The 22,276-nt window shown below is 39.3% G+C and overlaps 2 protein-coding genes across 2 annotated transcripts; both read right to left on the bottom strand.

Annotated features, from left to right (window-relative positions):
• Positions 1-703: 703 nt before the first annotated feature.
• glra4b (glycine receptor, alpha 4b) lies at positions 704-8,266 on the bottom strand. Its single transcript, XM_053331696.1, has 10 exons — positions 8,208-8,266; positions 7,377-7,504; positions 6,516-6,583; positions 4,552-4,775; positions 3,328-3,410; positions 3,084-3,221; positions 2,765-2,979; positions 1,772-1,930; positions 1,099-1,194; positions 704-976 (listed from the first exon to the last, which is right to left on the bottom strand). The coding sequence occupies exons 1-10, from the start codon at positions 8,264-8,266 to the stop codon at positions 704-706; spliced, it is 1,443 nt and encodes a 480-aa protein (XP_053187671.1).
• A 1,626-nt stretch (positions 8,267-9,892) lies between these two features.
• On the bottom strand, positions 9,893-22,154 carry aifm1 (apoptosis inducing factor mitochondrion associated 1). The gene is made up of 17 exons (XM_053331690.1): positions 21,931-22,154; positions 19,730-19,860; positions 19,409-19,529; positions 18,765-18,836; positions 16,366-16,487; positions 16,126-16,256; positions 14,970-15,060; positions 14,754-14,838; positions 14,599-14,675; positions 14,035-14,143; positions 13,828-13,935; positions 13,640-13,728; positions 13,408-13,548; positions 12,630-12,772; positions 10,768-10,892; positions 10,488-10,678; positions 9,893-10,383 (listed from the first exon to the last, which is right to left on the bottom strand). The coding sequence occupies exons 1-17, from the start codon at positions 22,016-22,018 to the stop codon at positions 10,312-10,314; spliced, it is 1,896 nt and encodes a 631-aa protein (XP_053187665.1). The 5' UTR covers positions 22,019-22,154; the 3' UTR covers positions 9,893-10,311.
• Positions 22,155-22,276: the final 122 nt, after the last annotated feature.

Genomic DNA, 22,276 nt, shown 5'->3' with positions numbered 1-22,276 from the left:
TTAGACTATGTGTGACATACCATTATATTAATATACAGTGAGGTCTAAAAATCTTGGCAGAATGTATCTTTAACTTCTTTAGACATTAAACAACTTTAAAACTGAAACACTTTTTTTCACAACTTCACACATTTCAAAAACAGATTATACCTGGTGTTATTACAGGTAGGTTTATCGTTGGAGTTGTTGGTTCAGAAACTAATAAAACTAATTAATAAAATATAAGTATATAAGTATTGTAAATATGAATATTATTGTGTTAGATAAAATATTCATCTTATTGAAAAAGTGACATTCTTTCCTTGATGTCTGAAGCCTGCAAAAAAACCCAAAGTTTTGTTTTTAGTGCACGATTTACGTTTTAGCAAGAGTGTGCTGCAGTCCATAGGAATACCTACAGACAGAAATGCTTGCCAATGCCAAAAAAATGTGAACTGATATACTCAAGATGCTGACTGTATACATACACTCATGTGTAATGTATAAAGCATCTGTGCAAATAAAAAGTGCATTTCTTTGGAATTATTAAATATTTAATGGAACTGATGGACTCGTCCATGTCATGGAATTTCCCAGTGGCGCTGGACATGAAGTCAGAACACATCTTGCATGGCTCAGCTGAGGACTCTCCATCTGTAAATGTTTCAGTGAGGAGAGCATATGAAAGAATCCAACAACTATGAGTTCCTCAGTCGTTGGGTCACTACAGTATAGCTTGAACATCTTCATGTCGTAGAACTTTGTAGGTGAGCCAGTAGAGGACATTAAACATGAGGAAGCTCATGGGGAAAAGAGCTCGGGAGATGGTATCAATCCTTTTTGCCCGATCCACAAAGCGTCTACGTATATCATAGAAACCTAAGCCAGGAGGTAAATCAGCAAAGACTGGCGTTGCATCCATTTCTGGCGCACTTCCTGTTCCCAGTGCAATTCCATAACTCTGGAAGAGTAAACCCTGCTGTGCCAGCTCCTCCTCCTGGAAGAAGAAGATACAGCACAGAATAACCACCTGCTCTCATTGAGAATCACAGAGCTTTACTGTTGCATGTTTTCTTTTGGATTGGTTGGTGTGTAACTGAACGAGGCGGCAGCACATACCCTGGCACAAGCACTGCACTGCTGGGCTACGTTCCCTTGAGGAGCATTGTTGCCTGACATGTTGCTTCCTTTCACTTTACTTTCACCGCTTCCCTGCTGATGGGTAAAAAAGCAGCACATACATTTATTCATCAAACAGATTGCATCAATCAAACCGTTTGCAACCATGACACAACTCTGCTGTTCTGCATTTCATGTTTCAAATCCTGTACATTAACAAGTAATCATTGTCTGTTTCTTACAAAGTGAATACATGTGTGACATTAATGCCAAGTGAGGCAGCTTGAGGATGTAGTCAGAACAAATTTCAGAGACACAATCTAAGCAAATTAATAAGTACAAAGGATTCATGCAGATGTTTTGTGTATTGTGGTATGAATATTACAATATGAATGGATGCTGCAGCTGCTGTCACACTGCTTTGTTTAAAACATATTTTATATATAAAGGTGGTGTGGCCTATTTTGTCTCTTTTATTATTCTTCTCATGAGATCCAAAGTGAAGCAGCAAGATGGAATAGGTGATGGCTTTAATTAATTACAGGTCAGTGCTGTCTACATTTCCTGGCTGGAGTGCAACATGCAGCTGAGCTGTGTTGCTCGTGCATAGCTGGGCAAAGGGAATAGCAGGTGACAGCCGCCCTAGGGGCCTGAGTGGGTGGGTTGTACTCACAGTTCTCTGCCGTTGTTGCTCTTTGAGCTTCTTCCTCAGTCTGAAGAACTCCTTGTGCTGGCGTGAAACAAAATTCACAGCTGCATACTCCAGTAATGCAGCAAACACGAACAGAAGACACACCGCCATCCAGATGTCTATGGCTTTCACATAGGACACCTGAGAAACCATGGAAATCAAGTCAGTGAAATCTCTCAGTGGGCAGGGAACAAAGGGCAGAAGTATGGAAAGTTTAGAATTACAAACTCTGATAAGAATGACCTGTTTTTGATATTAAAAGATTAAGAAGGATATCAGAATGTTGACTCAGGGAAAGTAAATACATTGTACTGTAATGAAATACATTGTTTAGACTTTTTACTTTAGAATTTAGATGTAATCCTGCTTTGTATATTTTTTTTATTGTGTAGACAAAACATGCACGAGAGAGACTTTTTAAAGTAAAACCTTTCATGTAAGACTTACTTGTAGCGGAGTGTTAGATAAATGATTTACATATACTCTGGAGCACTGCTTTTTAAATTCCTTCCACAGTCTTTTTTATTTTAATTTCTGTGGGAGTTAAAGGCCTATCAAGACTCAATGTATCATCAATGAAATTTGGGATTGTAGAGAGTGGAATAAATGCACACTTGTGGTCAAGATCATTGGCTCCATTTCCCATGCCTAATCAAATACCAAGGAAAGGAAAGGGAAGTGTTACATGGTTGAAATATAACATCTGGTGAATCCAAATAGTCTAGTTTAACCATGCTAAACAATCCTGAACTCAAAGCTGGGGATGACGCATTTTTAGCTAGTGCTAGCAGTTAGCAGCTGTTTTAAATACACTTCTTTCTATGTGAATGGGAAACTTCGCCATGAGTGTTGTTGGAGGCTTTTTAATTGTTCTTTTTTTTTAATTATTAAAAAAAATTCAATCAAGTGACCAATTTTTCCTGAAATCATCCCAGAGTTTATAATTAAAAAGAAATGACTAACAAACTGTCTGACCTTTGGCAGGGAAGCCCTCGAGCCAGAGCTCTGCGTTGTCATGGTGAGCACTGTAGTGATACCCAGGCCCACTCTGGCTGGAGCCGCATCCATGTTGATCCAGAATGACACCCAGGACAGGATGACGGTGAGCAGGCTCGGTATGTACATCTGGATTAAGTAGTAGCCCATTTGGCGCTCCAGGTAGAATTTAACCTCAATGCAGGTGAATTTACCTAACCACAGGAGGAGATACAGGTACAAACTAACACTCTCATTAGAAGTTGATTGACAGCATCTATCGAGGATGTTGGCCGGCAGGTGGTCATATGTCATATACCTGTGTTGTAGTGCTTGGTGCAGTAGCCGAGACCTTTTTCCTCCTTCAGCAAAAACTGAGGGAGCACCAGATCATCAGCCACCTGCACAGCACCCACATCCAGCCATTCAAAAATGAGATCATTCATAGTATAGCCAACTAGAAGAGAGATAGAGAAAAAGTATATGGTATGTATGGTATGTGATTAGTTTATAACAAAATCTGTATGTATGATATCAAGCCCAGCCTTCAAAGATGAACTCACAGCTTTCGAGCTGCATGGTACACGTCTGGCTGTCCATGGGGAAGTTTTTCAGATCCATGGGGCAGGAGAGGGTGAGCGTCAGCCTGGAATAAAGAGAGCAGCACATGCACTGACATCGCTCACATTACAGATTGAAATGAATAGTTTAGAGATGAAAGAAAATAGAATGCTGCGTGAAATAAAAAGGTTATACCCTTATACTCAAACCCATGATTGGACACACAGATGAGAGAATGCCTAGGTAGCATACATTACTACCCCCTAACCTTTCAGCCATGCCATCTCCTGCTCAGGTGTCACTCAAACCCCTTTTTTTATATCAAGGGTCACGTCAAGCAGTTCTAACCTTTCTGACACCTGTCTTCCTTTCCATTACACCCCACACAAACCACACAAAGGACTGACAGGTGCAGACCGATAACATGTCAGCCGTCATAGCAGACTTGGCGCAAAATAGTCTGAAAACACAGCAACGCCATCATAAAAATGGCAGAATAGAAATCAAGATCAAAAAAAAGAAAATTCCATTTCTCAATAGAGGTACTGGCAATTATTTTACTGATGAGTTTCTGTAGCTGCCACTCTGTCTTTGTTGAGTCATGATGTCTGTCACTGCTCACTTTAAAGACTCTCATCTTCTTTATTCAAGTAACGACAAAGAGAAGCTTCTCACACAATATTGCCAAGAGGAGGAGAGTGAATGATGTTGTTTCAGCGTCATCCAGAGAGGTCAACCATATGTAAGTCGTTTTTGTTGTTGCTGTTGTTGTTTTATACATTTTAACTTCATGAGTCATTTTATCAGTCGGTTGTTTCAGGTTGATCCTCTAATGTTAGGAGTTATTTAAGGTTTAGTAACCAGATGGAGCAACTGATGATTTGGTTCATGTTCAGCAGAATTGTTAATAGAGCTTTACATGTTTCTTCCTCTTGACTCTAATTATAACTTCTTACCATTACGCTACAATTCACCACTGCTTTAGTGCTACTTTACTGACCTGATTCTGTTTTACCCCGCAGTTACTGTTGAACATGAACTTGTTCACTATGTGGGCTGGACAATACAATTACAACTGAACTGAACTGGAGTGAAACAAACATGTAGAGGTTTAGACTATAACTGGATGGGAGCAAAAATTCATATCCAAACAAAAACTTTACAAGTCATGGATGTGGATGTCTGACAGAAGGATGTCCAGGCGTATTATTTCAAATATGAATCACCTGATGCTGTAGAGGACATTTCCATTTTGAAATATCCGAAGCAGTTTGTTGTCTGTTGTAACCTCATGGAAGTTTGCTCCTTTTTCATTTGCAAAGAACAGGTCAGGCTTCCAAATGGAGTCCAACATGGACGGATCCAGGTCCAGAGAGTCATCTGGATACTCCTTATATGCCAGTCTTGGGTCGTTCCACTGCTGTCGCAGAAATACATTGAGCCGGTAATCCTACAGTATGGAATTATATCACAATTAGAAATTACACAAATTATAATTATAAATTGAATACAATATACAGCCACAAAAGGCATTTTACTGTTCTGTAACAATTTGGTTACACATAACTCACATTACTGATAGTTAAAATGTCTGGAGATTTCAGGATTAAATGAATGCTTTGGCATTCACTGACACATAATGTTAACAGTTAGTATCAGTCGACAAGTAATTTAAATGTTCCCTGCTTGCTACATTTATTGTTTCAGTAGTAAGATTATAGGAAATGGCCTAAATTCATGCATTGTTGACTTATAATTGTGTTAATTTTATGAATTTTTCATCTTGTTGCCTCTGAGGCAACTTTGACACAATTGCTGAAAACAAATTTCAGGCAAAGTGATTTTATATTCAATGAGAACTAACGACTCCAAAAGCAGCACTTAAATAATAAATGCCCAGCCACACAACATCTGTAAACAGTTTCAAAACATTTTTTTCAGTAAGAGTCAGACATGTAAATCATATGGGGAACAGTTAACAGTATATAGTGTACATTGTCTTACAATGAGTCGCAGCAGAAAAAACATGCACATTGTAAGTATTTTGATTTGTCTGTGTATCTCATTATGCTGTCATTTTATAGGACTTGTGGGAGGGTCAAGATTGAGTGAAGCAGAAAAATCTGGAGCAAGACAAAAAAGAAGCTGCAGCAGAGTCCCAGCAGGTGTGGCACCCAAGCAAACTCTGAATTGTGTGCGCGAAAATGAAAATGTAGCACAGATTTAAGTGCTCATAATCTGAAGGACAGCAAACTTCACTTACAATTACATCAATTAAAATTTGATGGCCCTTCCCTTTAGGTACTTTAGAAAATGCATGAGTCCTCCAAACTCTAAACGTCCCCAAACATTCACCATGGGCCTCATAAATAAAGGATAGTCTCTTCTTTGAGATGGAGATATGTTTTCCACTTTAATGAGGAAATCATAGCTGACATTTTGCAGCGACCTTACAAGATAGTGATTATACTCAAAAATTAGTCATAATCTAATTACAGTATATTTACACGACATGGAACTCCAGATGGCCTCTCAAAACAGAGGGAGAAGGGCCAGAATCTGTTGAATCTGATGAATGAGCATCAACCAAGATGGAAATCCCTTCTGTGGCAGCATGTTAAACCAACTAAAACACAGCTACACACCCTAAATAAAAGTGTTAATAGATGACTCATTGATCTGCATACTGATTAGGCATAGTTGTTTAGACATTACTTTTATGGTCATGCCTATAAAGTGACACTTTGAAAGAAAGAAATAATCAGGCAGACGTCTTTACTCCTATAGTACACTGTTTCCCTTCCCCTTGCAATAACTTAACCTAATTAAACTTAACTTATCTTAACTTAACTGAAACCTATACCTAATAGTGGAAGTCCATTCACTGTGACACACATACAAGACAGATATAGTGCATGTTGAAAAATAAAAATAAAGAACTAAAACAAACCTCTACTAATGATTGATATATTTTAAGTAATTATAGCATATATTGGCCTGAAGCTTGAACTGAATGGCCACTGTTTTGTTATGTTGTTCACACTTTATTAAGATAGTCCAGGTTTTTGAGTAAAGCAAATGTTTACATTCCTGCTGTATCCTCCGGATTACTTCAATTATTTATGCCCATACCATACCACACCATCTAAATCAAGTGTGATCATTGAGAATTATAAAGAAAAAATCTCACCATAGTTGTTTCAGTGATGGATCCAAAGCTGTTGATGAAGATGTTGCAGGTGACATTCACAGGAGGACCTGACAGGAGCAGATTGTCATCACGCATCATAGTCACACTAATACCATGATGATGACCACTGATGATGATCTCTGAGCAAACCATAAAAAGTATTCAAACAGGTAAAGAGCAGAGCGTTCTCGCAAAATAACATCTGCTTGTTCCCTTCGTAATGTGCTGCGCTGTGTCCTAATAAACAGACTCATGCAGGAAAGCCAGCATGAAATTGTGTTGTCATTTCCACTACGCTCCCATTAGTATAGTCCATCTGTCGACCACTGAAACTTTAAATATTTCAGTGACTCATTTCCTAAGAGGCAATGATTTATTGATTCTACTTTAGTTACATTAGTGTATTTATAGATAATCAGCTGGGATTTACCCAGCATGCACTGATGAGGATGTGGAGCAAGTATGAAATATATATAAAGCGCCACCCCAGAGGCTGAGGGGGAAGTGTGTCAAAGAGAATCTGCTGGCTTCACTCACAAGAGAGATAAAGATTGGACTTAAATAGGCCTGCGGGGTAACATGCAAGGGTAACTGCACATTTCTGACAAATAGAAGATCTGAAAGACGTCTGTGTAAGAATACTACAACCGAAGGCTGTGGATCAACATAGAATAATAACACATGACAAAAACCCCCAAAAAAACAATGTTCCTGTGTTCTAGCCTGCAGCTTCTCTCGCTTCCGACCCATCTGTGAATGATTTGTGCTACTTCACTTCCCAGATTGTTATGCAAATTCGAGCATCACACTCTCTCACACCTGTCCTGATAGAGTTTCTCCTACCACACAACATGATGCTACCTTTGAAGTTGGGTCTGATGCGAGCGTCGTAGCCAGATGTGCGACCCATCAGTTTGTCCAGAAAGTCAGATGGAGAGGGGGCCTTGGCTGCCCTGCTGGGGAGCTTCATTTCCTTACAGAGCACAGACCTGCCAGGTGTGGGACAACCAACTTTGGATGTACTGATATTTTCTTGCTTTTTCTTCATATATCAACCAAAAAGCTGCAGCATCAGTGTAAAATAATCTCAAGAGGAATTTAATACCTCCAATTTTCTTGCAGGAAAAGTTTAATATAATTTGTGCTAAAGATGTACAATAATTCACATCTTGAAGAGTTTTACAGGTTTTGGCACCACATACATTTTGTAAATGTGTCATATAATATATTATTTACAATCCCTTATTATACAGTATATTAATTTTAAACATCCTTATACAAAGTATCATTTCACATACTCAAATTATCTGTGAAATTACTCATCACCTAAAATCAATTATAAGCTTTCTTTATCTATTCATTATAATCCTATATATTGAGTTAATGAACATGACTAAATGGAACTCTTAATTATAGATCGTAATAAAATATTTTATGCATGATTCTCCAGACTTTAGGAGAGTAGCAATGTTGACATGCCTTTTAGTCAAAGAAGCACACAATTAATCTCGTGTCTTATCATTAATAGTTATATACTGTCATCAGTGTCAATTCAGTAAAAACACTATCACTGTCAAACTTGCATGCAGTTTAAACATAACAGTAGCACTTTTACTTTAATATCTCCTAAGAAAATAAATCCAGGAAGGTTAATGCACAGAAATTCAACTTAAAAATGATTTCTTACAGTACCTGCCTTGCAGAAAAATGACAGATGAAGCCCACACCATACACAGGATGTGCAAGTGCATTGTTAAGTCAGCGGAAACAAACAAAAACTGTTAAACCAATGCAGAAGAAAAAGAGGCAAAAAGAAAAAAGAAAGCGAAGATACTAGGAACTTGTTGTTGCTCTTCCAGCTGGGCTCTGTCTTCTGGACTCAGAGCTTCCCTCCCTCTCTGCAGGTGTAAAATACAGGAAGCTGCTGCTGTATAATTCAAAATCCGAGGGATGGGTTTTTTTTTTCCTGCTTGTGTTTGTGTGGGTGACTTCAAGCTTTATCACTTTTTTATGGCCATATGCATGCTCAAGGAATTACTGCAAGAATATTTAAAGAGACAGCTGCATTTTCACAGCAGAGTGGACCCATGTTGCTCTTCAGAAGAGCATCAGATGAGCAGAACTATTTGTAGTAAGAAATATAGTTTTTAGATTTTTAGTGTAGTTTCTAGTTTAGTTTTCTGCCAACCAATACAACTATTAGATACAATTCATTCAAATAAAATGAAAATGAAAATTATTTAAGAAAAAAAAATCCACAAATTTGAAGGGAATTTAAACTCTTGCCATAAAATAAGATTACTGTGTTAAAATTCAACACATCCAATTTAAGTGAGCCTGACATCTTCCATGTTGTGGTGATAAACTGTTGACTAATGTGGCAATCATGCCAGTATCACCACTATAAAGTGTAAATGTGTCTATAGATCATTAGGAGACATCTAATCATTTAAATCAAGACCACATTGTCAACTAATATACGACTAAATATCACAGAATCCTTCAACACTGCAGATTTAAAACATAAGTTTGGGAAAAGCAGGAACATAAACAAGTCAAGAAGATTGTTACTGTTTTCAAAATAGAAATAAGATTATGATGTTACTGTTAGTATCAGTGCACATTTAGACATCATGTATCTTTAGCACAGATGTCCAGAGTTTCTAGTTCAATTACTTCATCTTCAAAATCACCAGACAAATTGAAATATAAATGTGGAAGCCCGTGTTTATTCCTCCGTACTGAGGAGGAAGCAGTTCAGCCATTTACTCGTGTAGAATTAATGTCAAGGAAAGAGACGGGCGGGATGTTATAGCTGTACATGTTTGCCTCACACTTGAGAGGCCGTTCCACACTTCGCTCTGGAGCCCACAGTGTCAAATAGGATAAGAAATGTATGAGAACACAAAACATGAATGCATTACTAATAACAAGAAGCCCACAGTAGAAAAAAATACGCAATGTTTCTGCATGCTTGAGCATTTTTACCTCCAGACAGGATAAGTAGGCCAAGCTTCATTTTAATGTTTTTTTTTCTTGTTGGAGCAGAGTGGATCTGCTTAATTAGGTTGTACCTCTACACTCTGTTAATTGTACTTGTCAGGTGCCCTTTACACGAGCCAGCCTGTTCCCATTTAAATTAACAGAATGTGCTTTATGTCGAGGTTAGAGCGTCAACGTATCCTGACTCCATTTAAAAGGCCCGATCCTTATGTTCACATGAACGACTGAGGTAAATTTGCCAAGCACTACACATTGATTATGCTTCAAGACAGATTAACTCAACCACACAGAATTTAACAACCATCACAGCTCAGAATGCAGGTCGACTTATCTGTCATTAGTGCTGCTATCTAGAAGCAAAATAATGTGATCACTCCAATTTAAAAATAGCTTTTATTGCAGCTTTTCTCACAACAAGCTGCTCTGATCACACACAGAGGAACACAACAATAATCCATGCTGAACATTATCAACCTGGTGCAGAAAAGCGAACAGACAATCACACTTTGACCATGACTTGAAAAACAAAAACATGAGCAAAGAGTGGTGGCAGCAAGAAGATGAGACAGTGATTTCTCCTGAATAGAAAAAAAACAGACAAAAAAAAAAAATGATGCAGCAGGTTCAGATTCCAAATATGAAAATATTTCAGCAACATGACGTAATTTACATTGAGCCTCCCCTCTGTATGCATGATCAGTTGTGTCTGAAAGTGTGTGGCAATGACTGCCAAAGTTCAGTCTTCACATGAGGCTTAACTCCCCTCCTGTAATGAGTCTCAGCCTTCACCGTGTTAGTCCTCGTGGATGTTGAACAGTTTGGCCACTTCATTCAGATCCACGTGTTCCTCTCCATCCTTGATGATCTGCAAATAACACACATAAAAATCAATTCACACAATTCACACAACCCTGATATTTATTTTAACTTGTGCAATGACACAAATTGCCTCTCTTAAATCGTGCTTACCTTTCTTGCGACTGGCATTCTATTGAAGACATTCCACAGGACAATGCCCACCACCACTTTGTCTCTTAGGTAGAAGATGACTCCTTTGCCATAGTCGTCTTTGTGTGGCTGCGCAAGGGGGGCGGGTGTTGAAGAGGCCGCTGGGCTTGTGGCTACATCCTCTGTTTCACTTTCTGAGCGGATCCCAGTACCTGCAGCACATTGGACGGGTAAGGTTCAAGCTGACCTTCAATCCTCAAATTTACTTAAGATTTTTTTAACTAGATAGTAAAGGCTTTACCAGACTTCTCAGTAGCAGCTTTAGGTGTATCCTTGGCAGTGGCTTTGGCAAACACTCCTACTGTTGGTAGGCTGCTGTCAACGATCCCAATCGCCTCGTAGCCTACGTCAGGACCCAGGTCGCTCCTGTAAGACATATGAGATAGGAAAACATGTTGAAAAAATATGACCAAGACCAAGAAGATTATACAGTATATTGACACTGCAGCTGCACATGGAGTCATTTGTGTCAAGGAGTTTCAGCTCCATTTTCTGAGAAAATAGACAAAACTTCTGCGAAAATCTGATAAGAATTGTTATGCTGAAGTTCATACTCCAGTGTGAAGTATAGCAGCTGCTAGCTTTTCAGAATTTACTGTCAAAACGCCTCCCAGACAGAAGGTTGTGTACTTCTCACAGCATCTATTATTTTATATATATATAAATAATACACACACACACACACAAAACAAACAGGACTGAAGACTTGCTGTGAATCTCAGTGACGGCCTCCACTGCCACCTGATGAGTTTCAGGCTGGCTGATGACCTGAAGTAATGTCACAGTCAACTGAGCAGCTACATGCTGGGGGAGCCTGTACACTAAATTTGGCATCATTCAGAATCATCTAGAGAGGTGGTTCATTAAGATTTATGGCATATTTGTTCAACTCTGTTTATTAAGAGACTTTTAGTTCAACACCAACAGCGACATACTTACAGCACGATAATTCAGACTCAGTTTAACTGGTTACTTTTGAAATGTTGGTAAGGGAAATAGTTTGCAGTCGTGTTATCTAAAAAAGGACAGCATGTATATACTATATATACAGTGACTGTTGTATGTGTATGTATGTATATATATATATATGAACCTTAAGGTTAAATTTGGCTTTGACTTTAAACTGAACGGCTTTCAGTAAGGAGAGAAAATGTGATGTGAAATTGTGTCTTTACAATTCCTATGAATTAAATTTAAAAAAAAGAAGAAGAAAAAAGACTAACAACCTTTCAGTGAACTCACCAATCACTGCTGCTGCATAACATTGACCTGTTGTGTGCCCTCTAATTGGTTTACTGACATACTGTAAACCTCATGATTGTCATTGGATACAAAATTGATGATGCAAGCCATCAATATCATCGGCTATCTTTAAGGGAATTCACTGTGTCAACTCTCACGAGGCATCATATTAGCCTGATTGTGACACACAACATTGGCATTCACAAGAAAATCAACATATCGTATGACTCTGTCTGCTGCTAGTTGGCTCATGGTCCTGTGTTTTTTTTAGGGTTTTTTTTATTTTGGACTGCAATGAACCCACGCTGTCAGCAGTGTGTCACATTTCACCAGCTGCTAAAAACAAGCCATCACAGTCTCTGTAGTGAGGTCTACATTCCACACTGTACTGAAAGTTTTGGCAACTCCCACTTGTGATCATATCAGTAATGTTTTTAACAGATTTCGTACATTTAGGATGGGTTTCAAAAATGTCTGCCCGAGTAACGCAGCCCTGTGCTGGCAGCTCTCATCTCAATGTCCTCTGACGGCATTCTAAATATTTTAGGACTTAATGGTATTTGAAGACTCGTATGCAATCATGCATGTTCATCTGACTTCTAAAAGGATTAAATCTGAGTCATTTGCAGAATAATCCATGCTGCCCCAGTGCCTATTCATTTAAATCTATTTAATGATCTGGGACCAGTGCAATCAACAATTCAGATTGGTTTTCTCGAATATTTTCCTTCATTTCCACTTCAAACTGGTTTTCATAGCTTACAGGCACAGCTCTCACATGGGAAACGGTTTGAATTCATGACCCGTGAAAACCTTGAGCTAGCATCACTGACAGAAAACAGGAAGTAGGGTAATACCCACCAGAACATAGACTGATGCCAGTAAGGTTTGTTGGCTCCCGTCATGTTCTCTCCTGCTAGTCTACCACTCACAACAGCGTGATCGTGGTGCTCCACCCGCCTGCGGCCCAGCCTGATGTCGTAGAAACAAGAAGCATCTCCTGCCTGTGTAAAAAGACAGAGGGGATTAAATCGTGGATTAGAATGTGCAAATTTTATTCCACATTAAAGGTTATTGAAAGGTTAAACAGTAAGCTCAAAGGAAGAGACATAAATTATTACACTACACGTCTGTAGAGGTGCATTGTGTCTGTACAATGACTGCGTTTGCCTGAAGAGGGCACTATAATCATAGATATGACCAAAAAGACACTGCACATCAGCACTTTATGTAACCTTCTACACAGCTCACTTTGACCTACAAGCTTAACTATATTAAATATTTAAAAATCCAGCACATTGGATTTTTTAATTTTCTTTTAATTTATTCAAAGTAAGTCAACACTTTTCACAAACTCTCATTAAAAAGTGAGTTATGCTTAAATGAATACATGATTGTTCAATTGCAAAAACAACATGATCATCTGTATGGGAGAGGCGTATCACTAAACAGCTGTTGCTCAATGACAGTTATCATTGAGTCTCAGCCTCAGTACACAGTACATGCAGCTAAAGCCATAGCTGGTATATTATTGGAGAGATGCTTTTAACTGGCTGATTTTGAGCAGAATGATTTTCTATCTTTCTCACACTGTTCTGAATGTTCATGTTGAATTACTTCAATACGATCATTAACTTACCACCCAAATATTGGACCTGGCTTGCAGCTCTGCATTGACCCGATAGCCACCAAAGTCAGAGTCCACCTCCAGACCTGCTGACTTGGCAAGGTCAACATTAGGCTCCAGGCCAACAGCTGCAACAATGTGATCAGTTTTCACCTACATGGAAAAAGCACAAGATAATAAGTAACTCATTATTTTCTATTCATTTCCTGAATTACATTGAACGTTGGCAGAAATCTGGACCTACCATTCGGCCATCCTTCAGTTTGATTTCTAACTTATCATTCTTGTAGGTCACGGATTTTACTAAAGCTTCTGAGATAACTTTCACGCCCTCTAAAAAAGGAAGAAATGAGAATATAACAAAACAAAAATCTCTTTTTTCTGATATTAAGAAATGAGATATGGTCCAGACAAAGTACAAAGCATATGAACCTTTCTTGACTTTTTCTGTTGTCCAGTTGCTCAGATACTCAGGCAGCACTTTTCCCATGTTGCCCTTCTCTGGGAACATCTGTATCACCTCCAGGTCAGACTCATTACCTGAAAAGAGAAAGGAGGATGAGCGAGCAAACAAGTGCAGTCTGTTAAACATCAGTATCATGTATTCTGTAATTTTCTTCTTTTCTTCAGCACTCTTACATCTCCTGCCGAGGGCACAGGCCAGCTCGCTGCCCAAGAAGCCTCCTCCAATGATTGTGATGGACTCAACGTTTCTGGAGACTTTATCCAGTGATTTGAAGTCATTGATCTGAGGAGATTTTTCTGGTGAGATTTTTCTGTTCTATTGATATGCCACACATATTTGAGTGTCTGTATTTTGTGAAGAGATTGTAATGATACATAATTATCATAATATAAATTAAAGAGGCTCTCTTTAAAAAATTAAGCTTACGAAAAAGTGTTGACCAAACGAAGTTACTCATATTATTTAAGTGAGTCTGAATATGTGTGATTTCAGAATGAGTTAAAGCTGGCTAATCTTAGGAGTGGATCATTCTGTAATTTGCTAGAGGAAGAGTATTTATTGTTATCCAAATTAGTTATTCAAAATAGTAAATATTATCATCTAAATATTCTCATCATGTCACACTGTAACTACTTCTGCACAGCCAAAATGTGGCATTCTTGTGAAGCTATATATTATCTGTATAGTCACTGCCAAACTGAAACTGAGCTACTGCCCCCTGCTGGCTAAACACTGACCTTGCGGAACAAAGTTGTCCTCTTCATCACCTCATCTCCTCCTCTTTCAATGACCTGCAGATTTCTTGGCACACCGCCTGAAGACAAAGTTCATATTAGCGTCAGTCCAGCTTAATCCGCAGGCTGAATAATGGAGGCATTTTAAAGTGGCTTACCGGTAGCAATCAAGCACTTGTCATATGAAATCTCAGTATTATCATCCAGTTTGACTTTGTTTCCTCTCACATCCATGTGAACCACCTAGAATGGATTAAATCATGGCTTTGTTGTTGATATACATTTAATAGACCAAAGAAATTCACTTTTGGTAGAAATGTTTCAAACTCTTTAATTATATAAAGTCAACAAAGATGAAACAAGTATGAACAAACCTTTTTGCCATTAAGAACAGCCACTCCCCCATTCTCTGCACTTTCCAATTCTTCAGGATTAATGTAGAATGATGGGGGCTGGAAGTAGATACTGCAACATAAATACAAAAAGTATTACAATCATTCAACATTTTTTGATCACGATGCACTCATTTAAATACTGCTGTCTCCACCCTGTTGCACCAGTTTTCATTTACGCACTTATTCTTAGTAGATCACCAGCAAAACGCACACAAATGAAACGCGCAATCTATTGCACTGCGCACGCAATTTAGTACCCACTATTTGGGATCTTAGTAAATCAGGCCCTACGACAATATCCGATTAAAACGAAGTGCACTGTCATGTCTTTACTGACAACAGAAACCACTTGCAGCACAGGAAATGGTGCAAGACTTAATTTGCGTCAACAGTGGTCTGTAGCATATGCTGTAAAAAGTCAGTAATAATAAAGTTTAGTAAGTACTGATCATTAATATGATGAGTGACGTCCACCTGAACAAGAAAAAGGGTTACCAACAGAAACAGATTACATTTGTAATGAAAGCAAAGAGATGTGACGGGGCAAGACAGTCTGACAGCTCTTATAACAGCTGATGGATGTTGAGACAGAATAATCAGACAGATCTTAAGAAAAAGTGCCAAAGTAAGGCCAGGTTCACACCGGATGCGGAAGCACCGCTATTAGCTGTGAAGCGCCGAGGAGCTGAGCTACTTTCCTTTCGGCGCCCATGTTAATTAATGGTGTCGTTCACATAGGAAGCGCCGCGGCGCTCTGCCCCGCTGCCGTGCAGCGATCGTTTCAGCGTCTGGTCTATTTTCTCTGCGTGCCACGGCCAAATGTGTCAAGCCGGGTAGGAAGTCAAACAAACCAACAACAAGAGAATCCGGTTTTCAAAAAATAAAGCATTTCAAATATAAAACTATTTTTCAATAATTAAACATCCCGTTTGACGAATGCGATGTGTGTGTGTGTGTGTGTGTCTGTGTGTCTCTCTAATCAGAGCACGAGATGAACACACAGGCACAAAAGAGAGAGAGAGGGACACAGAGTGCGGTTATGCGTCCGGTGTGAACCTGGCCTAAGACAGACAGAACGATTTGAGGAAGTTAATCTGAATAAACCAAAAGCAAAATACCAGGAACTTTAACAAACCTTCTTTCCTTTCCATTCCACTGTTTGAAACGCAGTGTTTCCGCCACACTGGAGTCATCAGAGAACCACAGTTCCTTAGAAAGAGGTGGTCTCATGTATGGAAGGTCTGCCTCATCAGTTACAATCAATACCTGGTAGAAAATTTAAAAAAAAATAAATTCATTATTCATTACTTCAGAGACACAGTACATGAAGAAAAACACTCAGATTTAACTGAGAAAACAAGGAGGTCTGACTGACCTTGGCACCGGGGTCTCTGGCTCGAATGGACCGGGCCGCAGCAAAAGAGGCAGTACCTCCACCAATAAGGAGATATGGGGCATGTGAGGGGATCTTGGTTAGGGCAGTTGCAGAGGCCACTCCTGGAGTTTGTATGAGAGAGTGACAGCAAGCACAGGAGAGAGAGAGAGAGAGTGACAGAAAGAAAGAGAAAAAAAAGAAAGAAAAGCAAAAGCAGAAAAGAGACACAGTCAGAGCGTTATAATGGATTTATGAGTTCATCAGCACCCATGACTTACACAAATACACCTGAAAGGGGTAAGAGTGAAATGGACCTGGCAAAATAAAGGAAATAAAATGTTTCATGTGAAAGCGATTAACCATTATCATTATCATTATCACAACAAGAACCCAAACATCATGAGAAAAGACAAACAAACAGGCAGGGATGAATAGCTGTAATGAGAGAAAAAATGTTTAAAAATAAATCAAGAGGAGAAAAGGCAGTTAAAATTAACATTAACGTTATCAGGATGGGAAACCGTATCGGTGTCTGCCCGCTTCCCCGCTCCAACCGGGTCTTACCACTCTCTGCCACAACTTCAAGCTGAGGCTCAGACGGTTCTGCTGCGGGGCTTTCTGCTGCTGCTCCTGCTGCTGCGGGTTCTGTTAGTATAACCGGAGCATTGACCAGTTAAGACAAAATTAACCCTCAGATGGTTTAAATGTACATCACTGGTTCCATGCACAGGTCAAACTGGGTGCTTACCACTCTCCTCAACAGATGCTGTGGCCGGCTCAGTAAGCTCAGCAGGGGCCGGCTCAGTAAGCTCAGCAGGTGCCGGCTCGGTGAGCTCAGCAGGGGCCGGCTCGGTGAGCTCAGCAGGGGCCGGCTCGGTGAGCTCAGCTGGGGCCGGCTCTGTTAGCTCAGCAGGGGCCGGCTCTGTTAGCTCAACTTGGGCCGGCTCGGTAAGCTCAGGTGGGGCAGGCTCTGTTAGCTCAGCTTGGGGCTGCTCGGTAAGCTCAGGTGGGGCAGGCTCTGTTAGCTCAGCTTGGGGCGGCTCTGTTAGTTCAGCTTGGGGCGGCTCGGTAAGCTCAGCTTGGGGTGGCTCGGAGGGGGGTGAGGGTTCTGGTAGTACAGTTGCAAAGTGACATAATAACCTCAAATGTGCAATACAGCTAATATGCAAGTCAATTTATGCCTAATCTGTAGAATATATGATGTCTACTCCTCAGACTCAGGTCAGAGATGTAAATGGTGGCCGAACTGAAAAAAATGAGATGACACTATCCTTTTCTAACAAATCTTACCCTCCTCAACTACAGGTGCAGCAGGTGGTTCTGCTGTCTCTTCTGGAGGTGCTTCTAACACAGGCTCCTCTGCTGTTGAGGTAAGTCATAGTATTGGTTACGACTAAATTCTTAAGAAGATTATTGAGGGGGAAGACCATCAGGATCCATGCATTTCTTGAGATTTACCCCAGGAGTGTTCTGCAGAGCATGCATGCTAACACAGTAACAACTGGAAGCTGCCCAGTCTTTTCCTGCATGTTTTACTACACTCAACTATTGAGTGTTTTTCTGTCTTTTTGCATCTTAGACACAGCATGGAAAAAGTCTGGATCCATTTCAAAAGGGCAGCTTCCAATTGTCAACAAACACACATTTTTTACATGACACAGAATAAAAGAAATTTGGGTACAATCCCTTGACAAAGTTTCCCAAAGTATGACATATTCAAAGAAAACGTGAGACAGCAGGTGTTCTATTTGATATCACAAACATGATAACAAAACACACCCAGAGCCAACATATAGTATTTGCAGATAATACTGAGAACTCCAATGACTGTATCCCACAAAAACCGAAAATATGCACATTAGAGGATGTAGGTGAGTGTGTGAGATTCCAAACGATTTACTGAAACTATAAAAAGGGTTAATTAATAAGGTTAGAGGACACAAACAAACACACTGAGAATAAACACATGCATGACTAAGTATAAGAAGGTGAATAACAAATAAACACATGCAACATGAGTGACTCTTCATGCAGTAAACCTCTCAGTTTGTCAACATGAGTTAGATATCCAGGGGCCTCGTGTATAAAACATGTCATCATCAAAAAAAACCCGGTATTTTTAACATGACATGCATGACAATTATGAGCAGGTTATAAAGTGGACTGAAAAGACAGGTGTGTTTTAAAGGCTGCTTTTTTGCATTAAGTAGCTTTCCCAGCTGGTGTCACCATTTCTGACACCTCAGTTCTGGTCAAAGTATAAAACACTAAATGTGACAGTACACATAATTCCACATTATCATGTTTTTTGCCATTATATTTTAATTCTAACAGGCTGTTTATACAGGAGGCCAGATGTTAAACACGCACATATGGGTATAGTAAAATATGTAGACAACCTGGGGGAAGTTCAGTCTTTTCCGCAGGGCTCGACTTCTTTGGTGAAGGTGCTGCTTCTGGCTCAGAGACAGCTGAGAAAGAAATATAAAAACAAATGACCACTCATGACCTTTGATTAACTTTGGCTTATAGTCATCATAATTTGATTTGTGTTCCTTATGTATTACAGTTTATTGATCAGAGACGGGATCGTATAAAATAGAAAGACACAATTTGGTCATGTAGTTTGTTCTACAGACTCAAAATCTGAAGGAGGAAGTGGGACCATGCACTGTACAGTCAGCTGATTCTACTCTTACGTCTATTAACCTTTAACTGTGGTTCAGAAATGTTTTCAGTCTATAGAGCGACACTACTAGGGCTGAAACTAACAATTATTTACATTATCAATTCATCTGTAGATTATTTTCTGGTGATAATGGTGATAACTGTTTCCAAAAGCACAAGATGAATTCCTCAAATATCTGGTTTTGTTCACAAGGCAAAGATTTTCATCTTACTGTCATAGAAGACTAAAGCAAAAACAGAAATTATTCATATTTGAGAAGCTTTCTTTAAAAAAAAAAAAAAAAAAAAGATAAGTTGCACCTTATTTGTGGAATTGAGTAAATATTATCACTAAAATAAGTGAATACAAACTTACCGGGAGCATCTGTCTGGGTGGGTACAGCTGCCTCTTCTGTGGCTTGTTTGTATGGTCTTGATGCTATTTCATCAAGACGCTCCTGATATCGCTTTTTGTCTCCTTTGACAGTTTGGTATGCCTGTGAAAACAAAACAAAACATGTTTTATTCACAACAACTTCAACTATTTCTCTGTGAAACAGTGTTGGTCATTTTCAGGAGTATCTGCAAACACGCAGGTAAAGACATTTGACATGAAACCCTGCAAAAAAATGTATGTATAAATTGTCACGTCCAACTAATCACTTCTGATTTTCTACAACAGACTGAGCTTACTCACATATATCGTTCCACCAAGGCCGGCTGCCCCGACCAAGAGGGCGTACAGTTGGTTTTGCCTTCCTCCCCCTGCAGGCCCAGTGGACATGTGAGCCGCAGGAACACATGCTGGTATTCTGCCGTTGTTCAACCCTGAAAACAATTTGAAACATCAAAAAAAAAAAAAAGTACGTTGGTCATCAAATTTGACAGTTCTCACAAATGTTATCCAAACAGAGGTCAATCAAGGTTGCAGTATGTCCTCAAGCTTCGTGTGTCACAATTGTTAGCCAGGTGTAAATATTTAATTTATCCAGCTAATGGATAACATCTCATTTGGTGTGAATCAACTATGCCGGCAACTACGAGGTGGAGCATGAAAAGCATTACGCTACATGTTCCACCATGTCTGTAACATGAGAAAAGGTGTCTGCAGTTAAAGTATTGGAGTGTATGAAGTATGAAGGTGCTACGGTTCGTCATGTGTCAGAAGAGGGAACAGGGTTGCTTTGCTTTGTAAAAACATGAAAAGAGAAAATGAGTCATCAACACATTTTTAAATATTAATGATTATTTTCTTGATTAACTGATGAACCATTTTATCTATAAAAAGTTTTTAAAAATATTGAAAAATGTACTGTGATGATCAGATAATTACTTGTTTAGTCCAATTAACAGTCAAAAACCCCACAACATATTCAGATTACTAACATGTGACAAAGAAATGCATTAAATTATCATATCTGAGGAGCTGAAATCAGCAAATATCTGGAATTTCTGATTTAAACAATGACCAAAATGTTGAATCAATTATCAAAATTGATCAATTAATGGTCTGCAGCTATGGGCAATAATAATAATAATAATAATAATAACTTTATTTTGTATAGCGCCTTTCATGAAACCCAAGGTCGCTTCACAATAACAAAAGTTGTAAATATATCATTTTAAAATGTTTAAATGATTTGCTTAAATGCTGCAGGGCTGTGTGATATTTGCAGGATACACCTGTGGATGTTGACTATGAAGACAGACGCTTTACAAGATCATAAGAATATTATGGTGATATTCAGGGTATTAAATCTTGATATTCCTCTAATTGAGTTGACAGGCACACAACTCTGATACTTCTTAATTAGGTAAGATAAGATCATCTCCAGACATGTTTTAAGATCTATATAAAATACTATACTTTGAATTATAACGTAGGCCTGATATGTTTTTTCCCCACAAAAAGAGGTTATCTTGTTAAAATCCTTAAAATTACATGTAATACTTCTCCCTCATTTAAAATGACAGAATCTATTTCAAAAGTTTAATGGCTGGAAACAAGATGTCTCCCACGTTCTCAGTGTTTGTGCACTGAAGGCTTCAAGTTCCCACATCACTCCTGTATAAAAGTTAAACATTGGACCAGGGTTGGCTTCCAAATGAGTTTGTGATGTCACAAATAATGCTTGTAGGCCCACCCCTTATAATCAGATTTTCAGTGAGCAGAGAAACAGCCTTTCAGTATCAAAGTCTGCAGAAGCTCAAACTTCCAGCTGTTAAGCTTGACTTAACATTCCTTTAATTGGCACACAAAAAGTTGCCTGTTAATTAGGTTAAAAACAAAAGGCACATGTACTGTGTCTGTGTGTGAACTGGGGTTAGAGGATGTTATCATTAATTGTTATAAACCTCTCTTGTGAAGTACTCCTGTAATAACTCCTCAAATCATCACTAAAGGCATCCTCTGCAGAAGAACTCTTGTGGTACTTGTTGTTCTCATCACAAGGGGCTTAAACCCCCTCCCCAGTGACTCTGAATCAAAGTTAGGCCTGTGTGAGCATGGCAAAAAACAGACTGGGTACAGAATGTGCTGTAACACCTGTAATAAGCACACTAGGGTCCATGCATGTGGAGAACATGTGTTATTGTGTGTTATAAGTTCATGTTTTTAAGTCACAGGCGTAGCTTTCAGGCAGCAGCTACAACCAAAATGAACTGCAATGTGGTTTTAACTCAGCTACTCATAGAAATGTTATTCTTACTTTGTGCAGCCCAAGCAGCTCATTTAGCTTTTTTAACTGCCAAACGAAGGTCAAGTCCAACACCAGACGATACCCTGTCTGCTTTAATGATCTGACAGTGTGTAGTATCATGCTATAAGTTCATCGTGCTTGTGCTTGAGGCCAGCTAACAAGAGGACAGTAGTTAACTTACTGTTAACTAGTTACATACCTGCTCTTCTCAAATTCTGCCGGCACACAGTGGACGAGGCTCTAGCAAGAGGAGCAAGCTTTTTCCATACAGTCCTACATTTCAGCATGGTGGCTCAGCTCCGCTCTAACGGTTCCCAGTTTAGTGGCCGGTATGTCGGACGGGTTAAATGTTGCTAGTTTACAGTTTATCTAATCCTACAGCCCGCACACAGCAGCAGCACCGCGCTACACGTCAAGGCCAGAGACAGGTCATACATTTCAAAGGAGTCATGGGTAAATTGCAAAGACTCTTTGAAGGCGGAAGAGAGGTCACCACTAGAAAACCCAAGTTGGGTTACGGCTTTGAAAGGAAGATGGCGTCGCCG

The sequence above is a fragment of the Scomber japonicus genome, chromosome 13 (assembly GCF_027409825.1).
Source record: "Scomber japonicus isolate fScoJap1 chromosome 13, fScoJap1.pri, whole genome shotgun sequence".
NCBI classification, from domain to species: Eukaryota; Metazoa; Chordata; class Actinopteri; order Scombriformes; family Scombridae; genus Scomber; species Scomber japonicus.
The sequence above is the reverse complement of the archived record's forward strand: the minus strand, read 5'-3'. Positions and strand labels throughout refer to the sequence as shown.